Here is a 19478-nt window from a genome sequence, read left to right as displayed (position 1 = left end):
AACAGATCTTGGCAGTCTTCGGTGGTAGGCTTTCGCAGATACTGATCACCGAATACTTCTATCACTCCCAGACAGAAATTCTTCAGACATTGCAAGGCAGTCGTCTCACCGATGTGGAGATACTCGTCCCACATGTCTGTCGCGCCTCCGTAGGCCAACTGCCGGATTGCCGCAGTGCACTTTTGAATAGGTGTGTGGCCGGGTCTGCCAGACGCATCGTGTCTGTAGCGGAAATACAGATATCGAGACTCTAAAGCTTTGACAATACGCATAAACAGGTTCCTGGTCATCCTAAAACGACGCTTGAAAATGTTGGCGTTGAACCGAGGCTCCTGTGCGAAGTAGTCTTCGTATAGGCGCTGATGTGCAGCTACGTGATCCCGATCAATCACACTGCGGCGGTGGACCACTGGGGGAGGTCGAGGTATCGCCGGCTGCAAGGCCCTTTCCATCCATTGGTTTATCGCGTTGGTCGTATAGGCGTCCAACGCCTCGGCCATTCGACGTTCGTACTCCTCAGCATCCCCTCCGCTACCACCACTACTACCACCAGCATTACTCATTTTGCGTTGTTGATCTTGAACAGAAATTAAGATAGAGAGAGTACTCGTTAAAACAAGTGGTGCGAATGAAAATGACGAACAAAGCGCGTATATATAGTGTTTCGAAAAAAAAAATATTTTTTCGCGCTAGGCGGTGCGCTGGGCGATCCGGGCTCTGCAATAGCGCCGAACGGACCGCCCAGCGCCACGCGACCGCCCAGCACTGCGCGGTTTCTCTCTCCAATCGCCCGCTGGGCGGCTGCAATAGATCGCCCAGCGCCGGCGCTCGGCTGGGCGGTCGCTGGGCGCCTATTGTGGATGGCCTTAGGACTTAGCAGAGTTTTATACTTCTTATAAAAAGAAAAATATGCTACTTTTACCATTTTGGATTCTCCTTTAAAATTAAATAAAGTCTAAATATAGAAAGTTTTTCAACAAATAATAATCCTATATATCATTTATATTGTGAATCTCACAATTTATTAACACTCATCCCACTACTTTTTTTCCTTTCTCTCACTTTTTTATTACCTCTTTCTTACTTTACCAATTGAACATTAAAACTCGTGTCTAAGTTTGTCAGTTATTTTTGGACGGAGCGAGTGTTAAATTTTCCATTTTAATAAATAAACTATCGTTTTGTCGTGTGGTTATTAGTAGGATGAGTGTTAAATTTAATGTATTTGTGAAGAATGTTACATGTACATACTTCCTCCGTCCCAAGGTAGTTGCGACATTTCTTTTGAATATCGAATTTAAAAAATTGATTTGTTTAAGGTTAAAATAGAAAGAGCAAAGTAAAACAGAGAATAGAGAGATGAAGAGAATAAAAATAAGAGAAAAAAATAAAGGTTTTACTAAAAAATAAGTGAGACAGCTATCTTTCGACAAGAAAAAGTATACGACTAGAATGGAGTATATTATATTTACTTCAATAGAAACCATAGCCATCCGAAACGTTATAAAATAGTGTCGGTCTTATTGAAGGCATCAAGGCAATACAACTAGATGGAATTATTAGAGCATCGTTAACGCGGATGGCCGGGCCGCAAATCGCGAGGCCCGGCCCGGCCCAAGCGTTGGAGGAGGTGGAGTCACGGCCTAGGCCGGTCCCGGGGCCGCATTTGCGGCTCGGTGACAGTCCCGCGGCCCGGCCTTGCCGGCGATGGAGATGAGGGCAGGAGGGGGTTGGGTCGCTACTGTAGGGGAATTTTCTGAATTTTTATGCATTTTTTTTAGGAAGAAGAGGGAGGAAATGTAGAAGAGGGGAGCCGGATGCAATTTTCTAATTTTTAAATTTTTTTTGCATTTTTTTGCATTTTTTTATGTTATAATTTTTAGTTATTTTTAGTGTATAATTTATTATTTTTCAATTAAAAATGAATTTCTTGTGTTATAATTGTTCGCCGTTTTCAATTTTTACAAGTATGAATTTCTCGTGTTATAATTGTTCAACGATTTCTATGTTGTAATTTTCAATCTTCGATCGAAAATTAACTTTTCCGTGTTATAAATTTCCGGTGTTTTTTATTTTATGTGTAAAATAGGTTGAAGTGGTGAATATTATCATTTATTAGTTGCGGCCCGGGTTGTGGCCTGCAGGGTTAAAGCAGTTGGGGCCTGGGCCGCAACTGTAGAGGAATGATGACGTGGAGGGGACTTGAGGCCTGAAACCGGGTCGGGGTTATTGATGCCCTTAGTTCCTAGATCTCTAGTTTTTGTCATGATGCAGAGATCCATCCCATTTTGCATGGGACATTATTTAATGCCACTACAATCATTGACTTTAATTCATGCTACATTCAACTAGCCAAATAGGAGTCGGAATCGGAGTGACTGAGTGAGGAAGGCAGCCTGAAACCATGTTCTCTTATTGGATGCTAATTTTTGGAGTAAATAACTACTCCTTATAAATAAAATTGAATTTATGACTTCAATAACAACTAGACCAGGTTAAAATATTTCTCACATTTTTCATCAATTCTAATTTCTAGTAAAGGTAGTACACTAGTACTACTACTACTAGGTAAAAAAATAGTACTAGTAATATGATTTTTTTGTTGTTTGGACAAACCTAAAATTATATACCCCCGTATCTGTTAATCTCGTAATCAAATAAATATAAAATGTGTTCAAGCACCTATTGATTGTTTTTGTTTCTATTTCAAATCCTCTTTTTGTATTAACTATAAGTTCAACGTGACTGCCGAGAGTTCAATCATAGTATAAATATACTTACTACAAAATTATGCAACTTGTAGCTGATCATTAAAAGGAATTTTATAAATTAGTAATAAAAATAAATTAATGGTTTCGCTTTGAAGACTATTCATTTCTACCTATTGATAGTGCTAAGAAAAATTAAATTTATAGGTGAATTAAATGTTTGATTAAACCACCAACAAATCTTTTCAGTTTAATGAATATCAGCATTAGCACGACGAGTTAATCTCATCCTTTTTTTTCTTAAAACGCCCTTTTATAATTTTTTTCTTAAAGCAAATACAGTACGGAGTAATTTATTTTAACTCAATTCAAGCATCTTTACAACGTTGGTAGAAATAGAAAAGTTAGTATTTAAATAGACAATTTGAAATATGCACATGGATGATCATAAATTGAGCCAATTTATTAAATGCAAGTTCCCGTAAATTGCAAATAAACTGTATACGGATTAGTAAAGTGTTAAATTAAATGCGATATTGTTTTGATGAAAAATGATAAATATCCAAAACCCCGCTAAATGACGGGCCCACAATTCGAATCCAACGGCCCAGACTCCTCTCTTTCCGTTGCCGGCCTGCTCCGGTATCCAAGTACCGACACTAATCGACGTTTACAATTCTTCCACGTGTCGAGACCAAAGGAGATTAGAGTGTGACAAGAACAGCTCTGGCAAAGCAGCGTAGATACTTTTACACAGAGAAGCACACTCTAGTGTGTGTGAATGTGCATATATACATACACGCGGAATACAGCTAAACCTGAGTGAGGATAATTCGAAAATTTCTCGCTCTTCTTTCATTTTTCCTCGATTTTTCTTTTTTCTCTGAACGAGTGAAGAGTGGAGGTGAGAGACAATGGAGATTTTCTACTATATGGTGTTCGGCGGCCTAACCGCGGTGGTGGCTGCGCTTGAGCTCAGCAAAAGTAACAAGGATCGGGTTAATACGTCTTCAGCTTTCAATTCGTTCAAAAACAATTACCTGCTCGTCTACTCGCTCATGATGGGTAAGTGGATTTCGTTTCCTGATCTCGGATCTTAGGCCTTTTCGATATCGCATTGCGTGGAAAATTTGATTTGATCTAAGTTCCATTTGAGCGGGAGGAGAAATGCTTGCCAAAATGCTGTGATGTTGTGGAATTCTGCATGATTTGGATTGCGACGGGGATTTCTATGTGTATCAGTTTTTTGTTGTGTTGTATGATTTCTATGATTCGAGAGCATCTGTGTGTGATCTTAATGTATGAGATTGATTCTGGATCTGATTTGTATGAATGTGATTTGATTTCTGTGTTGTATCTTGTGGATCTGTACCTTACTTGAATTTGAGTTTGTTTAATATGGTTACATATGCTGCTGGAGAATGTTTATTGAACTTAAAGTCATTTCTACTTGTCTGAGTTCGTTATAACAGGTTGTTTAGTTTGATTCTGTACTATGATAAAATAAATGGAAATTGAGTTTGTTAGGTACTATCAGGTGAGAGCTTGTGGGGTCTGTGTTTGGGTCGATTTACATAATGTGTCTGCTGCTGATTCATCGATTGTTCTGCTTATGAAACAATATACAAGTATAAAAGTTCTGCTGCTTATGAATTTGTAACTCTGTGGCTGATTGATTTAATTATTTTATGCCTATTTGAATCTTAATTGATAGAATTTGGTACCTTAGTAAATACAGTGCCTGGATAATTTATTAAAATTAATGACTATAGACACTGTAAATCATGTTTCCCCATCACCATATAATTGTCATGTTCATTCAATCATGCTTGATTTTGAACAGTGGTTTAATGGTTTCCTTTTTATTCTCGAAGCATTTGTGAACATTGATATTTCTGCTTTCTGACGGCTTGTTTTACGTGTGGAAACAGCTGGTGACTGGCTGCAGGGTCCATATGTTTACTACCTCTACAGTACATATGGTTTCGGGAAGGGTGAGATTGGCCAACTCTTTATTGCTGGATTTGGCTCTTCCATGGTGTTTGGAACCATTGTTGGATCTCTAGCAGATAAACAGTGAGCTGAAGTGATGCTAATTTGATTTACTGTGATATATTCTCTGTTTGACGTGCATGTAATGAAATTGTAGGGGGCGAAAGAGAGCTTGTGTGACTTACTGTATCACGTATATACTGAGCTGCATTACCAAGCATTCTCCTCAGTACAGAGTTCTGATGGTTGGACGCATTTTGGGTGGTATTGCCACATCTCTCTTGTTTTCTTCATTTGAGTCATGGCTTGTGGCAGAGCACTTCAAGGTATTGTCTTCTTTAAATATAACCCTGCTGAATTTCCAGTTATGTGTGTGTACTTGTGCTAGCTCATAGTTATCTTGATGTGACAGCATCATGCAGAAACTCATCTCATAATGTAATGGGTTCAGTGCTGCTTTGTTCTGTTTCTTGCTGTAATGAACTTGCATTTGCATTGAATTTTTTTATCAAGTTCACTTCTATCTATAAATGGTCTTTTTTACAAATTTACATTATTACGAATTTATTATGTATTGATTGCATTCAATGCTTTCTTTCAGAGAGGATTTGAACAGCAATGGCTCTCAGTAACTTTCTCCAAGGCAATATTCCTTGGCAATGGTCTTGTTGCTATTGTAGCAGGCTTGTTCGGAAATTTGCTAGTTGATTCTTTTAGTTTGGGGCCCGTATCTCCTTTTGATGCTGCTGCCATATTTCTTGCTATTGGAATGACTGTGATATTATCAACATGGAGTGAGAACTATGGTGACCCTTCAGAGAGCAAAGACTTGCTCTCTCAATTTAAGGGTGCAGCCGTAGCAATTGCTTCAGGTATTCATAGTTTTCTTAACTGAAATGTATATTTACTAACCGTAGGATAGGTCCATCTACATCTTTCACCACCTTGATAGTAATGCAAGGAAAGAGATATGCCAAGCTTGACACCCCTATAAAATGGATTGAATTGAAGTTGTGTCCTGACTCAATAATTTTCATTGGTCAGATGAAAAGATAGCACTGCTTGGTGCAATTCAATCTCTGTTTGAAGGTTCGATGTATACATTTGTATTCCTCTGGACACCTGCCCTGAGCCCAAACGATGAAGATATTCCCCATGGTTTTATCTTTGCTACATTCATGTTGGCTTCAATGTTGGGAAGCTCGATTGCATCTCGCTTGTTGGCCCGCAACACAGTTAGAGTGGAGAGCTATATGCAGATTGTATTCATCGTTTCATCTGCTGCTCTAATGCTTCCCATATTGACAAATGTATGTCCAAGTTTTTGTTCTTATGCTTGATATAATCTTGGCTGAGGGGTCAATATCTTACCTCTCTTTGCTCTATGATAGTTCTTAATACCAGCAGCTCCAGAGAAGAAAGGCGGCAGCATTTCATTTTCTGGCTGTATCCAACTTCTTGGCTTTTGCACTTTTGAAAGTTGTGTCGGGCTTTTCTGGCCATCCATTATGAAGATGAGATCACAGTACATACCTGAGGAGGCTCGAAGCACTATCATGAACTTCTTCCGAATCCCACTCAATATCTTTGTTTGCATTGTTCTATACAACGTACGTCTTTCTGTTTTTTCCCCTCCATTTATATTCATGTTTGGTTATATCGGTTCAAAATCCTGTTTTATGTCCCAAATCAGGATTCATAATTGTTCTGTTTTGTTGCAGGTCAATGCATTCCCTATCACAGTTATGTTCGGTATGTGCTCCATCTTCCTCTTTGTGGCCTCCATCTTGCAGCGACGACTTGCAGCAATTGGAGAGAAGCCAAGTAAGTAAACATTGCTTGAACTTAAATATTGACTAGTCACAGCATGAGATTTATGTGGAAAGTAGTAACCAAGACGTCTCAATTTTTTGTCTCAATTTCTTCAGAGACTGAAGATTGGGCTATGATGAAGGAGAGAAACAGTGAGGTTGAGCCACTAAACGATGCTTGATTGATTTAGTTTGAATCTGGGATGAAGGATGATCAACTATTTTCTGCCATAAATTGCAGACAGTAAGTAGTTTGTAGTCGAGCATGGAGTATTATTTAAATTATTTGCACTATCAGAAAAGCTGCATAAAAAGATGGTTGTGAGAAGAGGGGAGAGAGAGTCATTTTTCTCTAACAGAAATGTGCAAATTTACACCATACTACAAATTTTGGATTGTAAGGCTAGTCGAATACTTCCCATAATTTCCAGTTCTACAAATTTCAAGTATCCACATTGCCCAGTTTTGTATCAGCCATTTGCTGTTACTGTAATACAATAGCTTTGTCAAGCAAATTTAATTTGCTTTTGCCAATTTTGTCGCGTGTTTTGTTTGCGCAACTCCCAACTGCTATTATTGTGTGATTTATGTGCAGATCATTTCAAGGTCTTGGGATTAATAACACAATTTTTTGTACCACATCAAAAGAAATTGCAAAATGTTAATATTAAACACAAAGCTGAATATATTAATTCAAAATTGCATGCTTACTGCATGCGAAAGCGCGGTGTAATGCACTTCAAAAGGCAATCCAACGTGATTAGTTTTCTATTATCCTATTTAGCATATTATTATAGACGGTTCAGAATAAAACTCCACAGAGCACATTTTATTCTCGTATCTTTCTAGTTTTGGCAGGTAAACGAAGATAAATAATACTCCTTCCGTCCCCAAAGAATATACACTTTGGGGTCGGCACAGATTTTAATGTAAAATTGGTGAAGTAAGAAAGATGTATAGAGAAAAAAGTAAATAAAGTATTGTTAATGGAGAATGAGTCCCACGAGAAAAGACTTTCCAAAATTAGAAAGTGTATATTCTTGTGGGACGGACTAAAAATGAAATAGTGCATATTCTTGAGGGACGGAGGAAGTAAATAGTAGTATAAATTTAATAAAAATTGTAAAATTTAGATGTCAATTAATCACAATAATATTTTTAGAAGTTGGAGAGGGTTAATGCTTTTGCTTTTAAAAACTTAAACATAATTGTTAGTCGTTACATATGAAAACTTGAAAAGACATGGACGGAGTGTGAGATCCTTAAAACAAGTGAAATTATGCAAGTAGCGACAGAAGTAAGTGAACAATAATAATCATAGGATATCAACAGTGGCGGCTCATCTTTTTTTTTTTTTTAATTCCCGCCCGACACTCATCTTTTCATATCTGCTTTCTTTACTTAATTTGAGAACTTGGTTATGAATATTATGAAATAAAACAGAATATTACCACTAGTTTAGGCCGGTATTAAATTTAATAAAAGTGCAATATAAAATTAGCAGTAGGTCGGTTTTTTAACTCGTAGATTTCACCTAGAACGATAATTAATTCAATCAATCAAAATTATTGCACAAACATATGTAAAGGGAGTCGCAAACTATCTGTGTAGCTTTTTTTTTAAATGAATAGTACAATCTACAGAAATAACAATTCCTTTAGACTTCGCTGGAATTTGTCCCATTGAAAACTTCAAACAGACAAAGAAATTCAATGAATATTAATGGCTCTCATCTTTAAATTTTGTATTTATTTATTTTTTTATATATCTTAGAGTAAATTCTAATTAAACTAATATTCTGATTTAAATAAATATAAAATTAGTTAATATCATAATTAAATCCATACACTACTAAGCGCAAAAAAAAAGTAAGAAATAAAAAATAATGAAAAACATAAAAATACTACTACTATGAACTAATGAAAAATAAATACAGTATTGTTTAATTTTAGCATTAATTTCGATGCCGTTGTTAACTACTAGTCTACTAGTACTGTAATTATTACAAAATTAAATTTGTTGGGTTATTTTAATTCACACCGCTGATGATCAATATAGGTCCGTACCATTTTCACGTGGCATTCCTATTTGAATCGTACTTGCATAAAAATAAAAAAAATAGGACCATATTTAGTGGATTCTTAGATCTTGAAATCGTGATGATAATATTGTTTAGTTTCAAATAAAAAATACATGATACCCCGTTTCCTAAATTTAGGACTAGGGTCCTTGTTTGCTGGATGGACCAGGACCAACCATTTCCATAATTAAAATAATAAAACCCTCCCTCTATATAATGAGTGGGTTTCACCATTTTCATAATTAACACCACCTTATTCTTGTTCACTCCATAGCTTGAAGAAGTAGACATGGTGTAATATTGTTTCGGTTCGCCACCAAAATAAGCAGTGATTTTTGGCAATGAGCCGAACCAATATTACTCTTGTATACTTTTCATTGCATAAAAATGAAAATAATTATAAAATCATCTCCAATATACTTACAAGAATACTTCTATGGCCAACAGCATTTTCTTCTAACCTAGCTACCTTCCAGGTAATTAACAAATTTATTACTACTATATAATTCTTTCACTTTTTTTCAATTTCTTATGTGTGATCACCATTACTTTAAATGAGTAAATGAATTACAGTGACGATTAATGCTCATTTAATTACTTTTACAGTTTACAATCGAAACCTTCTTTCATATATCATGGCAGTATACTCTTTGACAAGTTTCTTGATAGTAAGATCGAGGCTATAGAAAAATGAACCAACAATGTTTCCATCTCCTTTCTCTAAAGATTAATGTTTGTTAAGTTGTGTTTGTTTCAAAACCAGTAATTTTGTCTTTTCTGGGAAAGAATTTGTGAAGCTCTCATGCAAGGAAAAAAAAACATAAGGTACACGCACACGTTTTAATACTACCGGAAATAGTTGCTTTCTATGGGCATATTATTTATATATTTTGCAATAAATAAATATCAACTTGGTTAAGGAAAAAACCAATTAATTAGTTTTAGTGTAACTAATCAATGTCAATACTAAATATTGAAACTCTAGCTATTGGTGTTACTACATGTAATCCGATTGACTGGACTACCAAGAATCTTTCTTTAGTAGTTATAGACTAATTAATAGTGATGAATCATGTAAAATTTCTATTATAAAAATAAATACTATGTAAAATAATCCAACGAGGACTTGGTTTATTATACTCCCGAAATCATCCTTTTTTTTCTTAAAGGCGAATTTGTTTCTTTCGTGGATTGAAATGGTCTGGTTGGGAATCGGTGGTGCACACCCAAACTCCACATTAATATGATTAGTATGATATTGTTCGTTTTGGGCAAAACTGCTCTTGGGGTACTCCCCAAAAGGCCTTATACTAATAGAGTTGGGTAACCCTTATATGCTCTTGCAACTCTTGTTCATTCTTCAATGTGAGAATTGTTTGCCCTCACAATCCTCCCCTCAAACCAAGACTACATGCCCACCCCATGTTACAGGTCACCACATGTCTTGATCGAGCTCACATAGAGACATTGGAGAACTTGCAAGCGCAATCCACCGAACCTCGAGCCACACAGGCCCAGCCCTGAACCAGGGCTCTGATACCACTGTTGGGAATCGGTGGTGCACACCCGAACTCCACATTAGTATGATATTGTTCGCTTTGGGCAAAGCCCTCACGGTTTTGCTCTTGGGGTACTCCCAAAAGGCCTTATACTAATATAGCTAGGGTAACCCTTATATGCTCTTGTAACTCTTGTTCATTCTCCAATGTGAGAATTGTTTGCCCTCATAGGCCTCAAATCATGTAGCACCACTTGTCAGTTGGAATTTTATACACTCTTTTCAAGTTTTATAGTCTTGTTTTCACTTGATACGAGCTTTACAAAATGTGAATGTAAGTGATGTAAAAAGTTTAGTTTAAATCTCACATCTATCATTAGTTTTTAGTGAAATATGAGTCTAATGAATAGAAGATTGTTTGTCCGGTAATAATCATATTTCATTCTTTCAACTACGTACAGGAATTGATGTTGAGACATGATATGCACAAATGCAGTAATTCTTTATGAATCCAAACTCTGAAACGTGATACTAAACTTTGATCAAATTTCAATAATTTATAAGCTATTGGCCTCTTAGAATTATACAAACAAAAAAAAAGTATTGATTCATGAGAAAGCGGCAATTGTAAAATGCCTTGGCTCAAATGAGAGAGAAACCAACCTCTTTCTTCTATTAGGTAGAATGAATAAAAAGCATACATCTTTTAACTGAATTTTCTTGGAGGTGATTACTATAAATAAACGACAAGGCCTTCTCATGTGTCATAAAAACGTCTTCAAACATATCAAAGAAAACTAACATATTACTCTTATTTTATGAACATCCAATGTCATTTTCAGCCCTTCTTAATTTTCCCAAAAAAATACAAGCATATAACTGGAGATTGAATATTATACAGAAATGACCTAAAACTCTTTTCACATATGGAAATGAAACCAAAAAGGTTGCTGGCAACATAAAAGAAACAAGAAACCAGGTAGTACAAATTTGCACCTTCACGTCAAGGCATCGAAATGCACCTATATGGAAGCTTCACATAGTGCTGTCTCCCAGGAAATGGAGACGGCACCAGCCAGACTCTACAACTTTATACAAATAGGCCAAAATAATGTACACGCTGGTTATGTACAAGCACCATTTCCTATTCTGTTAAACCAGTAATCTGGCTTTAGACATGGTGCTTACAACAAGATCACATCATTCAGTTACTAGGCTCATATATATTAGCATCAAAGTGAACGCACATAGGCACAGAAAACTTCAGTGCAACATAGCACAAGTGCCATTCCTCAAAAGGAACCTCATTTATTTGCTTACAAATAACTATTTTTCTTTATCTACCTTTGGAACATAGCACAAGTGTCGTTCCTCAAAAGGAACCTCTTTCACCAAACTTTGTTTGTCCTCGTCCCCTCATTTATTTGCTCATAAATAACTTTTTTTCTTTATCTACCTTTGGCTGCATCCATTGGTAATGTCTCTGTTCCAAGAGCTCAGGAGAGTGGAGATCATTTTGTTTGAATACAGTCCTCTAGTGGAAATGCTGTGGGGAGCGCATCATTCTGCCAACCAAGCAAGATACTATAGTGTCCAACCAAAGGGCAGGCTCCGTGTATAACACTGCACAACAAGCCAGAGCATAAAGCATTTTTCAAGAGCATATTTCAGCATATGCAGGCAAAGAGCACATACACAGTAGCATGTAACCACATATCATTATATGCAAGCAAATGTTGCACAGTGGACTACGCAGCGAAAATAAAAAGGAAGCTGCACTACAGATCGAATCAATATCTGTAGATAACTAGAAAACATAATCTGGCAGGTACAGCACAAATAAAATTTGACTCCAAGGTATTCATAGTAATTAGCACTTTCCTTGAAAGGAAGTTAAGTGAGTTTTCCTACTGTGGGACCTCTAATTATAATAAATGCACTTAAATAATAACAAGCACAAACGAGCATGAAATTTACGATCCCATATTTGTTTTTCTTTCACTTAATCAGCAAATTTCCAGTAAATTTAGTATTTCATCACTTTATTCAAGTATGAAAACACTAAATCCAGAATATTGAGACAGCCTAATCTGAGGATTATTCAAGCAGAAACAGCATTTTAGTAATGAAAATCAATAAATAGCATTCTAGTCGTGTATACAGCTATACAGATATGTTTGGGGAGGGTCTGTCCACAAAGTGTGGGGTTGTCGTTTTTTTCTTTTTTCTTTAATGGGGAGGAGAAAAAGAGGTTAGAGTTATGAACATGACTAACCAAACTTAGATAAGGACAAAATTTGCCAATCCAACACATTTGCCACGTTTAACATTTTTTCCTTGAATCAATTTAGCCTGTATGAAATGTTTTTATACCCTTTTTCAAGTTTTGACAAATGGAGTGTCTTTAAAAAGAATAATATGGAGCATTTTGACATGGAAATACAGGAAACTAAAAAAATAACTTATACGGAGTAATTACTAGAGGTGGAAATTCAATAAGGATTCCACACAACAAATACTTATAAAAGGAAAAAGATACATTTAGATGAAGAGAAGAGCTTAGAATTAAAATGCAAACTGGAATAGTTTAGAAAATCTGATACTAAACAGGTAGATAAACTCATATAAATATTTGATTCAAGCACCAATATCCAGAAAGAAAAAATGTAGTAATTAAAATTAAATGAAGTAAACTATTCTAAAGGAAAGAGCCTTCCAATGAACTCTGAAGAAATCATTCAAAAATATATTCATGGACACTCCGCAAATTTCCAAAACATTATGACAGCCCCTTAGTACTAAAACCCACAAGATAAAAAAAAACACTAAGGGACAAAGGGATTGCCGACTATCTTGACTGTTGCTTATAGCCTAAAGCATCCACTGGTAGAAAATCAATACATAATTAGCAGACCAGATGCTCGTACATCTTTTAACTCTAAGGTTTTGTGTGCTTATGTTTATTCTGGAGGGCTGGATTTTGGGGGGTCAACCAGGGGCGTAGCTAGCCTATGTCTAGATGGGGCAATTGCCCCTCCTCACCCCCACTCATCCTTCTATATTTTGGTACAAATTTCCAAATATATATCAACTTTTTCACTAAATGCCCCCTTATTAAAATTCATAAAATTACCCTGGATATAATTTTGCCCCCTGTGGCATGATTTTCTGGCTACGCCCCTGGGGTCAACGTTATGGGAAAAGTAAGAGAAATAATGAAACAAGACTGTAATGTTTGTCTCTATTGCACTAGATATGAATAACGGAAAAAATGTAGATACATTTTAAAGCATTACAATAAATGTTATGTTACGTACCTTGTGAGAACCATGTGTGAGCACCGATCTCCGATAGTCCACGTTAGCAATATTTGTTTTGTTTTATATATTGATTCTAATACCTAAAAAATTGTTATTAACATCATTAATTCTACAAATTACATAAAAAATGTTCATTTTCTATTTAACTTAAAGAAATGAATAACAGAACAAATCAAAGTTTTATGTAATGTGTAGATGTAATATTGTTAATAACAAATTTCAAGGCATTTGAATCAAACTAAAATCATGAATAAAAAACTAACGCTACCATGAACTACACGAGCAATTCTCACGCAAGGCATGTGGCATAACATTTCTCCCACGTGGTATTTATGCATTTAAAAGATGTTCATAACTGCAATTTATATATAACTGTAACTTAACTACTGGAGATTGACAAAATAATATTTGAATAGTAAATTCCTTTTCTGAACGAAATGTAGTTACCAAAACTGAGACTGTAGGTAGAATTATGTTGTAAGATGCAATATGATTTGTAGATAAAACTATGTTCATCAAAATACAACTTGAGATCATTATAAAGTTATAAATTGACAGATACTTTTTAAATTTATCAAAAAAAGAATGACAAAAATATAATTCACAAAGAAGAGTTGAGTGTATGTTTAAAACAACATAACAAAACAATTCAAGGGAAATCCTTAAAATATTAACAAAAATTTGTGTAAAAGTATTGTGAAGGATAAAAAATGCAACAATATCGTATGTTTTATAAACTAATACCATGTAAATGTATATGTGCATAAATATATATCACGGTACAAAAATATATAGTGAATACAGCTCCCCATCCCTGATCCTCATTTACAACCACAACCATCACCATGTTAGATGTCCCTCCTATACATCCCTGTTAGTGACATCCACTATTTTTGCTACACGTATTTTTATTTATTGCTAAACGTCAACCTCGCATCCACTCCTTCCACAAAGCATACCCCCAAAGCCCTCAATCCTAAAGTTCACTCAGACAATGACTAGCTTGTCTTCAAGCATTATTTTAGACGCATCACTTAAGGTAAGTATGATATCATTAGCATGATGTCAGTTGAGGACATGGTGCATCTATTGAGTAATGGAAGAGAGGGACAATAACTTGCCTTTTATCTCAGGGGGGATTGTGATGATGAATGCTCATCTAGTTTGTGCTCCGACGGAAGACACATAAATTTTATTTCTTTACATGTGGGGGGGGGGGGGATAACAGTTCATAGAGTCGTTTACAGCTCTAATGCTTAATTAGGAAAAGACAGGTAATCTAAGCCTACATAGAATAGCGGGTCATTTCATTATAGAATTTACAAGATATTTTTTTATTAATAAGATATGATGACATTGACACAAGGAAAATTTTTAAAACATGTATGCAAAAGCAAAAAATGGTAGTGGTTCTTGTCTATGACATTTAACTGCATCAAGCTTAACAGGAAGGTAATTAAGCACAATATCCATTCATAAACCAAGGTGTACGTAGCGAAATAAAACGATAATCTTACAGCAGGAGATGATAAACCCAGCATTCCTAGGAGGTTCCTTACAACTCACTAAATGTTATTACATTTGATATTTATTATCGGCCAGTTAAGGGAATTAAGAGAGAAGGGAAGGTTAGGCCACCCAGTCGTCCCTCCAACTGACACAATCGAGATAAACCCCCTGATTCTAAGCAAAGCCTCTGCAAGTATGTCGCAACACTCCAAAGCTGCGATACTCACAAACTGTAAACCTCTACAATCAGTGGGTCCTACACAGAAGCGCATGTCCACATTTAGAGCAATTCGTTGACCGTCTTAAGTTTTCTTCATACCAAGAGGTTTATTAGCAATGGGGGTCAAGCATTTATAAATCTCACCTGTCAAACCAATTTCAACGGTTAGCACGATGCCCACCACCTAACCTTGGACCAGGAGGATTCCGAGCAAATTGAACCCTTAAGTGGCCTGAATCCCGCTCGTTCTCATCAAACAAGTAACCTGTAAGATTAGCTCAAGTATTCATGATGCAAATAGATTCACTTTAGATGACAACAAAAAAACATCTAATTTTTAGATAAAGGTAATACCAGTTTTATCCATTATAAGCCTGAACAATCAAATCATAGTCGATTATAGTGAGTTAACCCATAACAGAAAGGGAAACCCCAATAGATCCCACTACCACAACTACGGTATCAGATACTCAACATTGTTGGCTTGAACAACAACGTTTTGTGACACCTAAAATCACTAAGTATTGCAAGTAATAAAATCACTGAAGTATAGCTAATATCAACAAATATAATAATGAAAGAAACAGAATACATTGAGAATTCTAAACAGTTATTTACATCAAGTAATTTGACAAATTTTATTTCGATGTGGATAAAGACAACAAATTCATTAATATTTATGACACTTAAGCTCCTAGAGAAATGTAATAGTACTAATGTAATATTAAGAATTTTGTTGTTGAATGAAAATGTGACTTTGAATTCTTCAGAACAATTTTACAATCTAATACTATCAAGATCCAAACTATCATGAAAACTTATAAAAATGGACTTTGAAAACCAGAGGACATATGAGTGATTAAAAATTCATACATATGTCCAAACAAAAACAAATACAGGAGTCCCAACAACAAAAAAAGTCCATGACCAGACACATAAGCCTGGGGCAAGAATAGTGCCCTCAACAAATTCAAAAGACTAAGAAATGTTGTTGAATCATATATCTAAAAAAATAGTTTTAGATCACATATTATTAATTGCAATGAAGCATTTTGGTGACCACAGCCAGGATTCAAAGAGAATATCTAGGTGGAGTATGTCATTGTTGCTGCCAACTTCGATCAGAGTTTCTCCATCAAGTTTATTATACTAGTTGAATAAGGTCAAAGGTTATTAACTAGATCTACTTTTGATCTTTGCACACATGTTACACGCTCAATATTTTTCTTTAAAAAAAAAAGCACATACCCTCGTTATGACCTCAAGCACATTAGCTAAAAGTATCATATTAGTTTGTTAACAGTGACAATCGCATAAGCAATTTAAAACACACACCCATCATAACTTAACAAAAAACCAAATCCAGAACATCATGCCAACCTGAGATGCAAAGATTGTATACAGGAAATATAAGTAAATCATGTGCTGACTGACCTTGCAGAGCATCCATTGCTGTTGCCGCATGAGCTGGGCTCTCAAAATCAACAAAGCAAAGCACCACAGGATCCCCCCCAGGCTACACGGATTAGGAAGCAACATTAGCAAAACTATCCATACATTCTTTTGTTTTTAATTTTATTCAAGAAAAAAAAAGGATTCTTACATTTCTTGGTGCCTTGTTTACAAGCCTTACTTCCTTATAGCCCACAAAAGGGCGGAATATATCTAAAATCATAAGTGAAGGAACAAACCAGTTGGGGATACTAGGCAATTTAAAGGAACAAACCAGTTGGGGTTACTAGGTAACTTATTATGTATCTTAAAGGATACGAGACACTTCTCTGCGAGTACAGTTCGCAGGCAATCCCTCCACGAACAATGTGCTGCTAGCATCAGGAGGGAGTGAAATTTCAGGTCGTCCACCCACTCCCATTAACCGGCTTTGTGGAGCAGCTGCTGGGCCTGATTGCACCATTCCTAGGACCCTAAGATCATCAATTTCATGAACACCATCAAGCCCACCAGTAGCAGGTCTTCCAGTTTGACCACCGTATGATGGAACTTGCTGTTACAGTCCACTAACAAATTACAAAAATACTAGGCCCCGGTTCGGAAAAATGAAGGATAAAGGAAAAAGAAGAATACCAAACTACGCAAGTAGCGTTCATATGATGCATTGACAGAGTCAGTATCTCTAGGGACAACATTTCCTGGCCTTTCATTGCAGGGAGTATAGTAGCTTGATGTGTCTCGTCCACTTGGCATCTCTACACAATGAACATTAAATATGGAGGATAGACTAATACAGAAAATGTGGTGAAAACCAAATAAGCATTTAAATTGTCACTCAAAAGGGCCAAGAACCTTAAGGAGATTTCCTTAAGGAGCCAATAGATTAAATTTCAAAAAGCTTAAAGTGAGTCCTGGAAAATTAAATAGAGATCCAAATCACCCACAATCAAGGATTCAGGTTCTACATTGCAACAGATACAAAGACACGACTGAGGCTGCAAACTCCAGCCACCAAATCAAAACACATTCAACCATTCAGTACCCAAGATCAGAAATTCACCATTTTGCAATAGGCGTGCCATTACCATAAACACACGTTCACCATACCCAATAAGTATGACTATACACATGAAGCCGAACAAAATAAAATAAAAGCTAAAAAAACACTAGCCCTAACCCCAATTAAAGCGAAATAACGAGAAATTCACATCGTACATGTACTGAGAGAAGGATGAATCGTGAGATTAAGATAGGGAGAGAGGGATATACCAAACTCGGAACGAGTCCGTTTGGAAGCCATCTGAGCTGGAAGCGACACCGCCGGCTGCCTGTTATCACCGTACCTCCAGAAAGCGTCCGCCATTGTTGATTGGTAGTGAGAATTCAACAAGAAAAAGGGGGAAACTCAATCAAATTGAAAAACTAGGGTTTTGGCTTCCGAATTTCAGACAAATGAAATCGATACTAACGCTGACACCCAACCCTATACGTTTTGGTATCGAGTACGTTTGATTAATTGGTTGAAATTGGGCATCGAATTATTTGTCCTATTACTTTTAATCCTCGTAATAAAGATGTGTAACTGAAAATTTCTTTCTACTCTATAAGGCCATCCACAATAGGAATAGCCCAGCAATAGCTCAGCCATAACCTAGCCACTGCCACATCATCAGCACTAAAAATCCTCCTGCCACATCATAAATAGCCCAGCCATAGTCTAGCCACATCATAAATAGCCCAGCCACATCAATAGCCACATCACTAATAACAATTATATAAAATGACATAATTAACAATCACACAATATACGGAATTTAATTTACGAGACATATACGGGAAAAGTTTAATAATACTATTAAACTTGAACAGAAATTAAGATAGAGAGAGTACTCGTTAAAACAAGTGGTGCGAATGAAAATGACGAGCAAAGCGCGTATATATAGTGTTTCGGAAAAAAAAATTAATTTTCGCGCTAGGCGGTGCGCTGGGCGATCCGGGCGCTGCAATAGCGCCGAACGGACCGCCCAGCCGACCGCCCAGCGCCACATAACCGCCCAGCGCTGCGCGGTTTCTCTCTCCACTCAGCCGCTGGGCGGCTGCAATAGACCGCCCAGCGAACCGCCCAGCGCCGGCGCTCGGCTGGGCGGTCGCTGGGCGCCTATTGTGGATGGTCTAAAGAAAATAGTCCTTTTTACATTTTAATAGTCTTTTTTCATTTTTTAATAAACTTTTCTCCTAAGGTGGAATTCACTACAAATATTCAAATTATTTTTATTTTTATCTTTTTATTTTATCAATTAGAAAATTGCAATTATATCACAACTTTTGATTGAATTATGGTCTATTACATATAACGTATAAAAGTAGCTAATTAAATCACAACTTTTGCTTATATTCCAACTGTCACATGCAATTAAAATTTTAAAGAAATACTTCATCTGTCCCATAATAATTGTCATTTTTTTCCATTTCAATCCGTCCCATAATAATTGTCACACTTCATTTTTATCATAAATGGTAAGTATGTCACACATTCCACTAACTCACTTCACTCACATTTTATTATAAATAAAATCAATATAAAAAAGTGGGTGTCACATTCCATTAAGTTATCCAACCAACTTTTCTTTGTATTTCTTAAAACACGTGCCCACAATAAAAGTGACAATTATTGTGGGACAGAGGGAGTATATAATAACCTTTTTACTTTTGTTATTGTATCTTCACAAATCACATAATAATCATCTAAAATCGACCATCATAATATAGAACAATGTTAAAATTATGCAGTCATTGACCAAAAATTATGATTTAAATAACCAATTTCTTAAAAATTTTAAATATACGGCAAAATTGAAAAATGTGCAAAAGTTGTGATTTAGTTAGTT

The 19478-nt window shown here is 36.1% G+C and overlaps 2 protein-coding genes across 3 annotated transcripts; one reads left to right on the top strand and one right to left on the bottom strand.

The window, feature by feature from the left end:
* Positions 1–3481: 3481 nt before the first annotated feature.
* On the top strand, positions 3482–7045 carry LOC121750740 (molybdate-anion transporter-like). The gene is made up of 8 exons (XM_042145339.1): positions 3482–3773; positions 4640–4784; positions 4858–5026; positions 5302–5572; positions 5745–6010; positions 6092–6310; positions 6422–6524; positions 6629–7045. Exons 1-8 carry the CDS (start codon positions 3623–3625, stop codon positions 6691–6693), a joined length of 1389 nt encoding a protein of 462 aa, XP_042001273.1. The 5' UTR covers positions 3482–3622; the 3' UTR covers positions 6694–7045.
* A 4024-nt stretch (positions 7046–11069) lies between these two features.
* Positions 11070–18134, bottom strand: LOC121752481 (RNA-binding protein 1-like). Of its 2 annotated transcripts, XR_006040316.1 has the most exons (8): positions 17860–18134; positions 17224–17345; positions 16909–17143; positions 16742–16803; positions 16573–16654; positions 15283–15403; positions 13407–13489; positions 11070–11712 (listed from the first exon to the last, which is right to left on the bottom strand). XR_006040316.1 is itself a non-coding variant. In XM_042147580.1 (7 exons), exons 1-6 carry the CDS (start codon positions 17951–17953, stop codon positions 15297–15299), a joined length of 702 nt encoding a protein of 233 aa, XP_042003514.1. In that variant the 5' UTR covers positions 17954–18134; the 3' UTR covers positions 14866–15174; positions 15283–15296. The 2 variants fall into 2 exon arrangements, 1 of the variants encoding a protein (XP_042003514.1); XM_042147580.1 differs by lacking the exons at positions 11070–11712; positions 13407–13489 and adding an exon at positions 14866–15174.
* Between the last annotated feature and the right edge of the window lie 1344 nt (positions 18135–19478).

This window comes from Salvia splendens, chromosome 10, assembly GCF_004379255.2.
Source record: "Salvia splendens isolate huo1 chromosome 10, SspV2, whole genome shotgun sequence".
NCBI lineage: Eukaryota > Viridiplantae > Streptophyta > Magnoliopsida > Lamiales > Lamiaceae > Salvia > Salvia splendens.
The sequence above is the reverse complement of the archived record's forward strand: the minus strand, read 5'-3'. Positions and strand labels throughout refer to the sequence as shown.

Bases quoted from the DNA above. Each gene is read 5' to 3' on its own strand.
- LOC121750740 (XM_042145339.1), top strand. From the start codon at position 3,623: ATGGAGATTTTCTACTATATGGTGTTCGGCGGCCTAACCGCGGTGGTG. The intron at 5,027-5,301 runs GTATTGTCTTCT...GCTTTCTTTCAG, and splicing joins TTGTGGCAGAGCACTTCAAG to AGAGGATTTGAACAGCAATG. The intron at 6,525-6,628 runs GTAAGTAAACAT...CAATTTCTTCAG, and splicing joins AGCAATTGGAGAGAAGCCAA to AGACTGAAGATTGGGCTATG.
- LOC121752481 (XM_042147580.1), bottom strand. From the start codon at position 17,953: ATGGCGGACGCTTTCTGGAGGTACGGTGATAACAGGCAGCCGGCGGTG. The intron at 17,346-17,859 runs GTATATCCCTCT...TTCATTGTGTAG, and splicing joins ACGGACTCGTTCCGAGTTTG to AGATGCCAAGTGGACGAGAC. The intron at 15,404-16,572 runs GTCAGTCAGCAC...CTAATCTTACAG, and splicing joins AGCAATGGATGCTCTGCAAG to GTTACTTGTTTGATGAGAAC.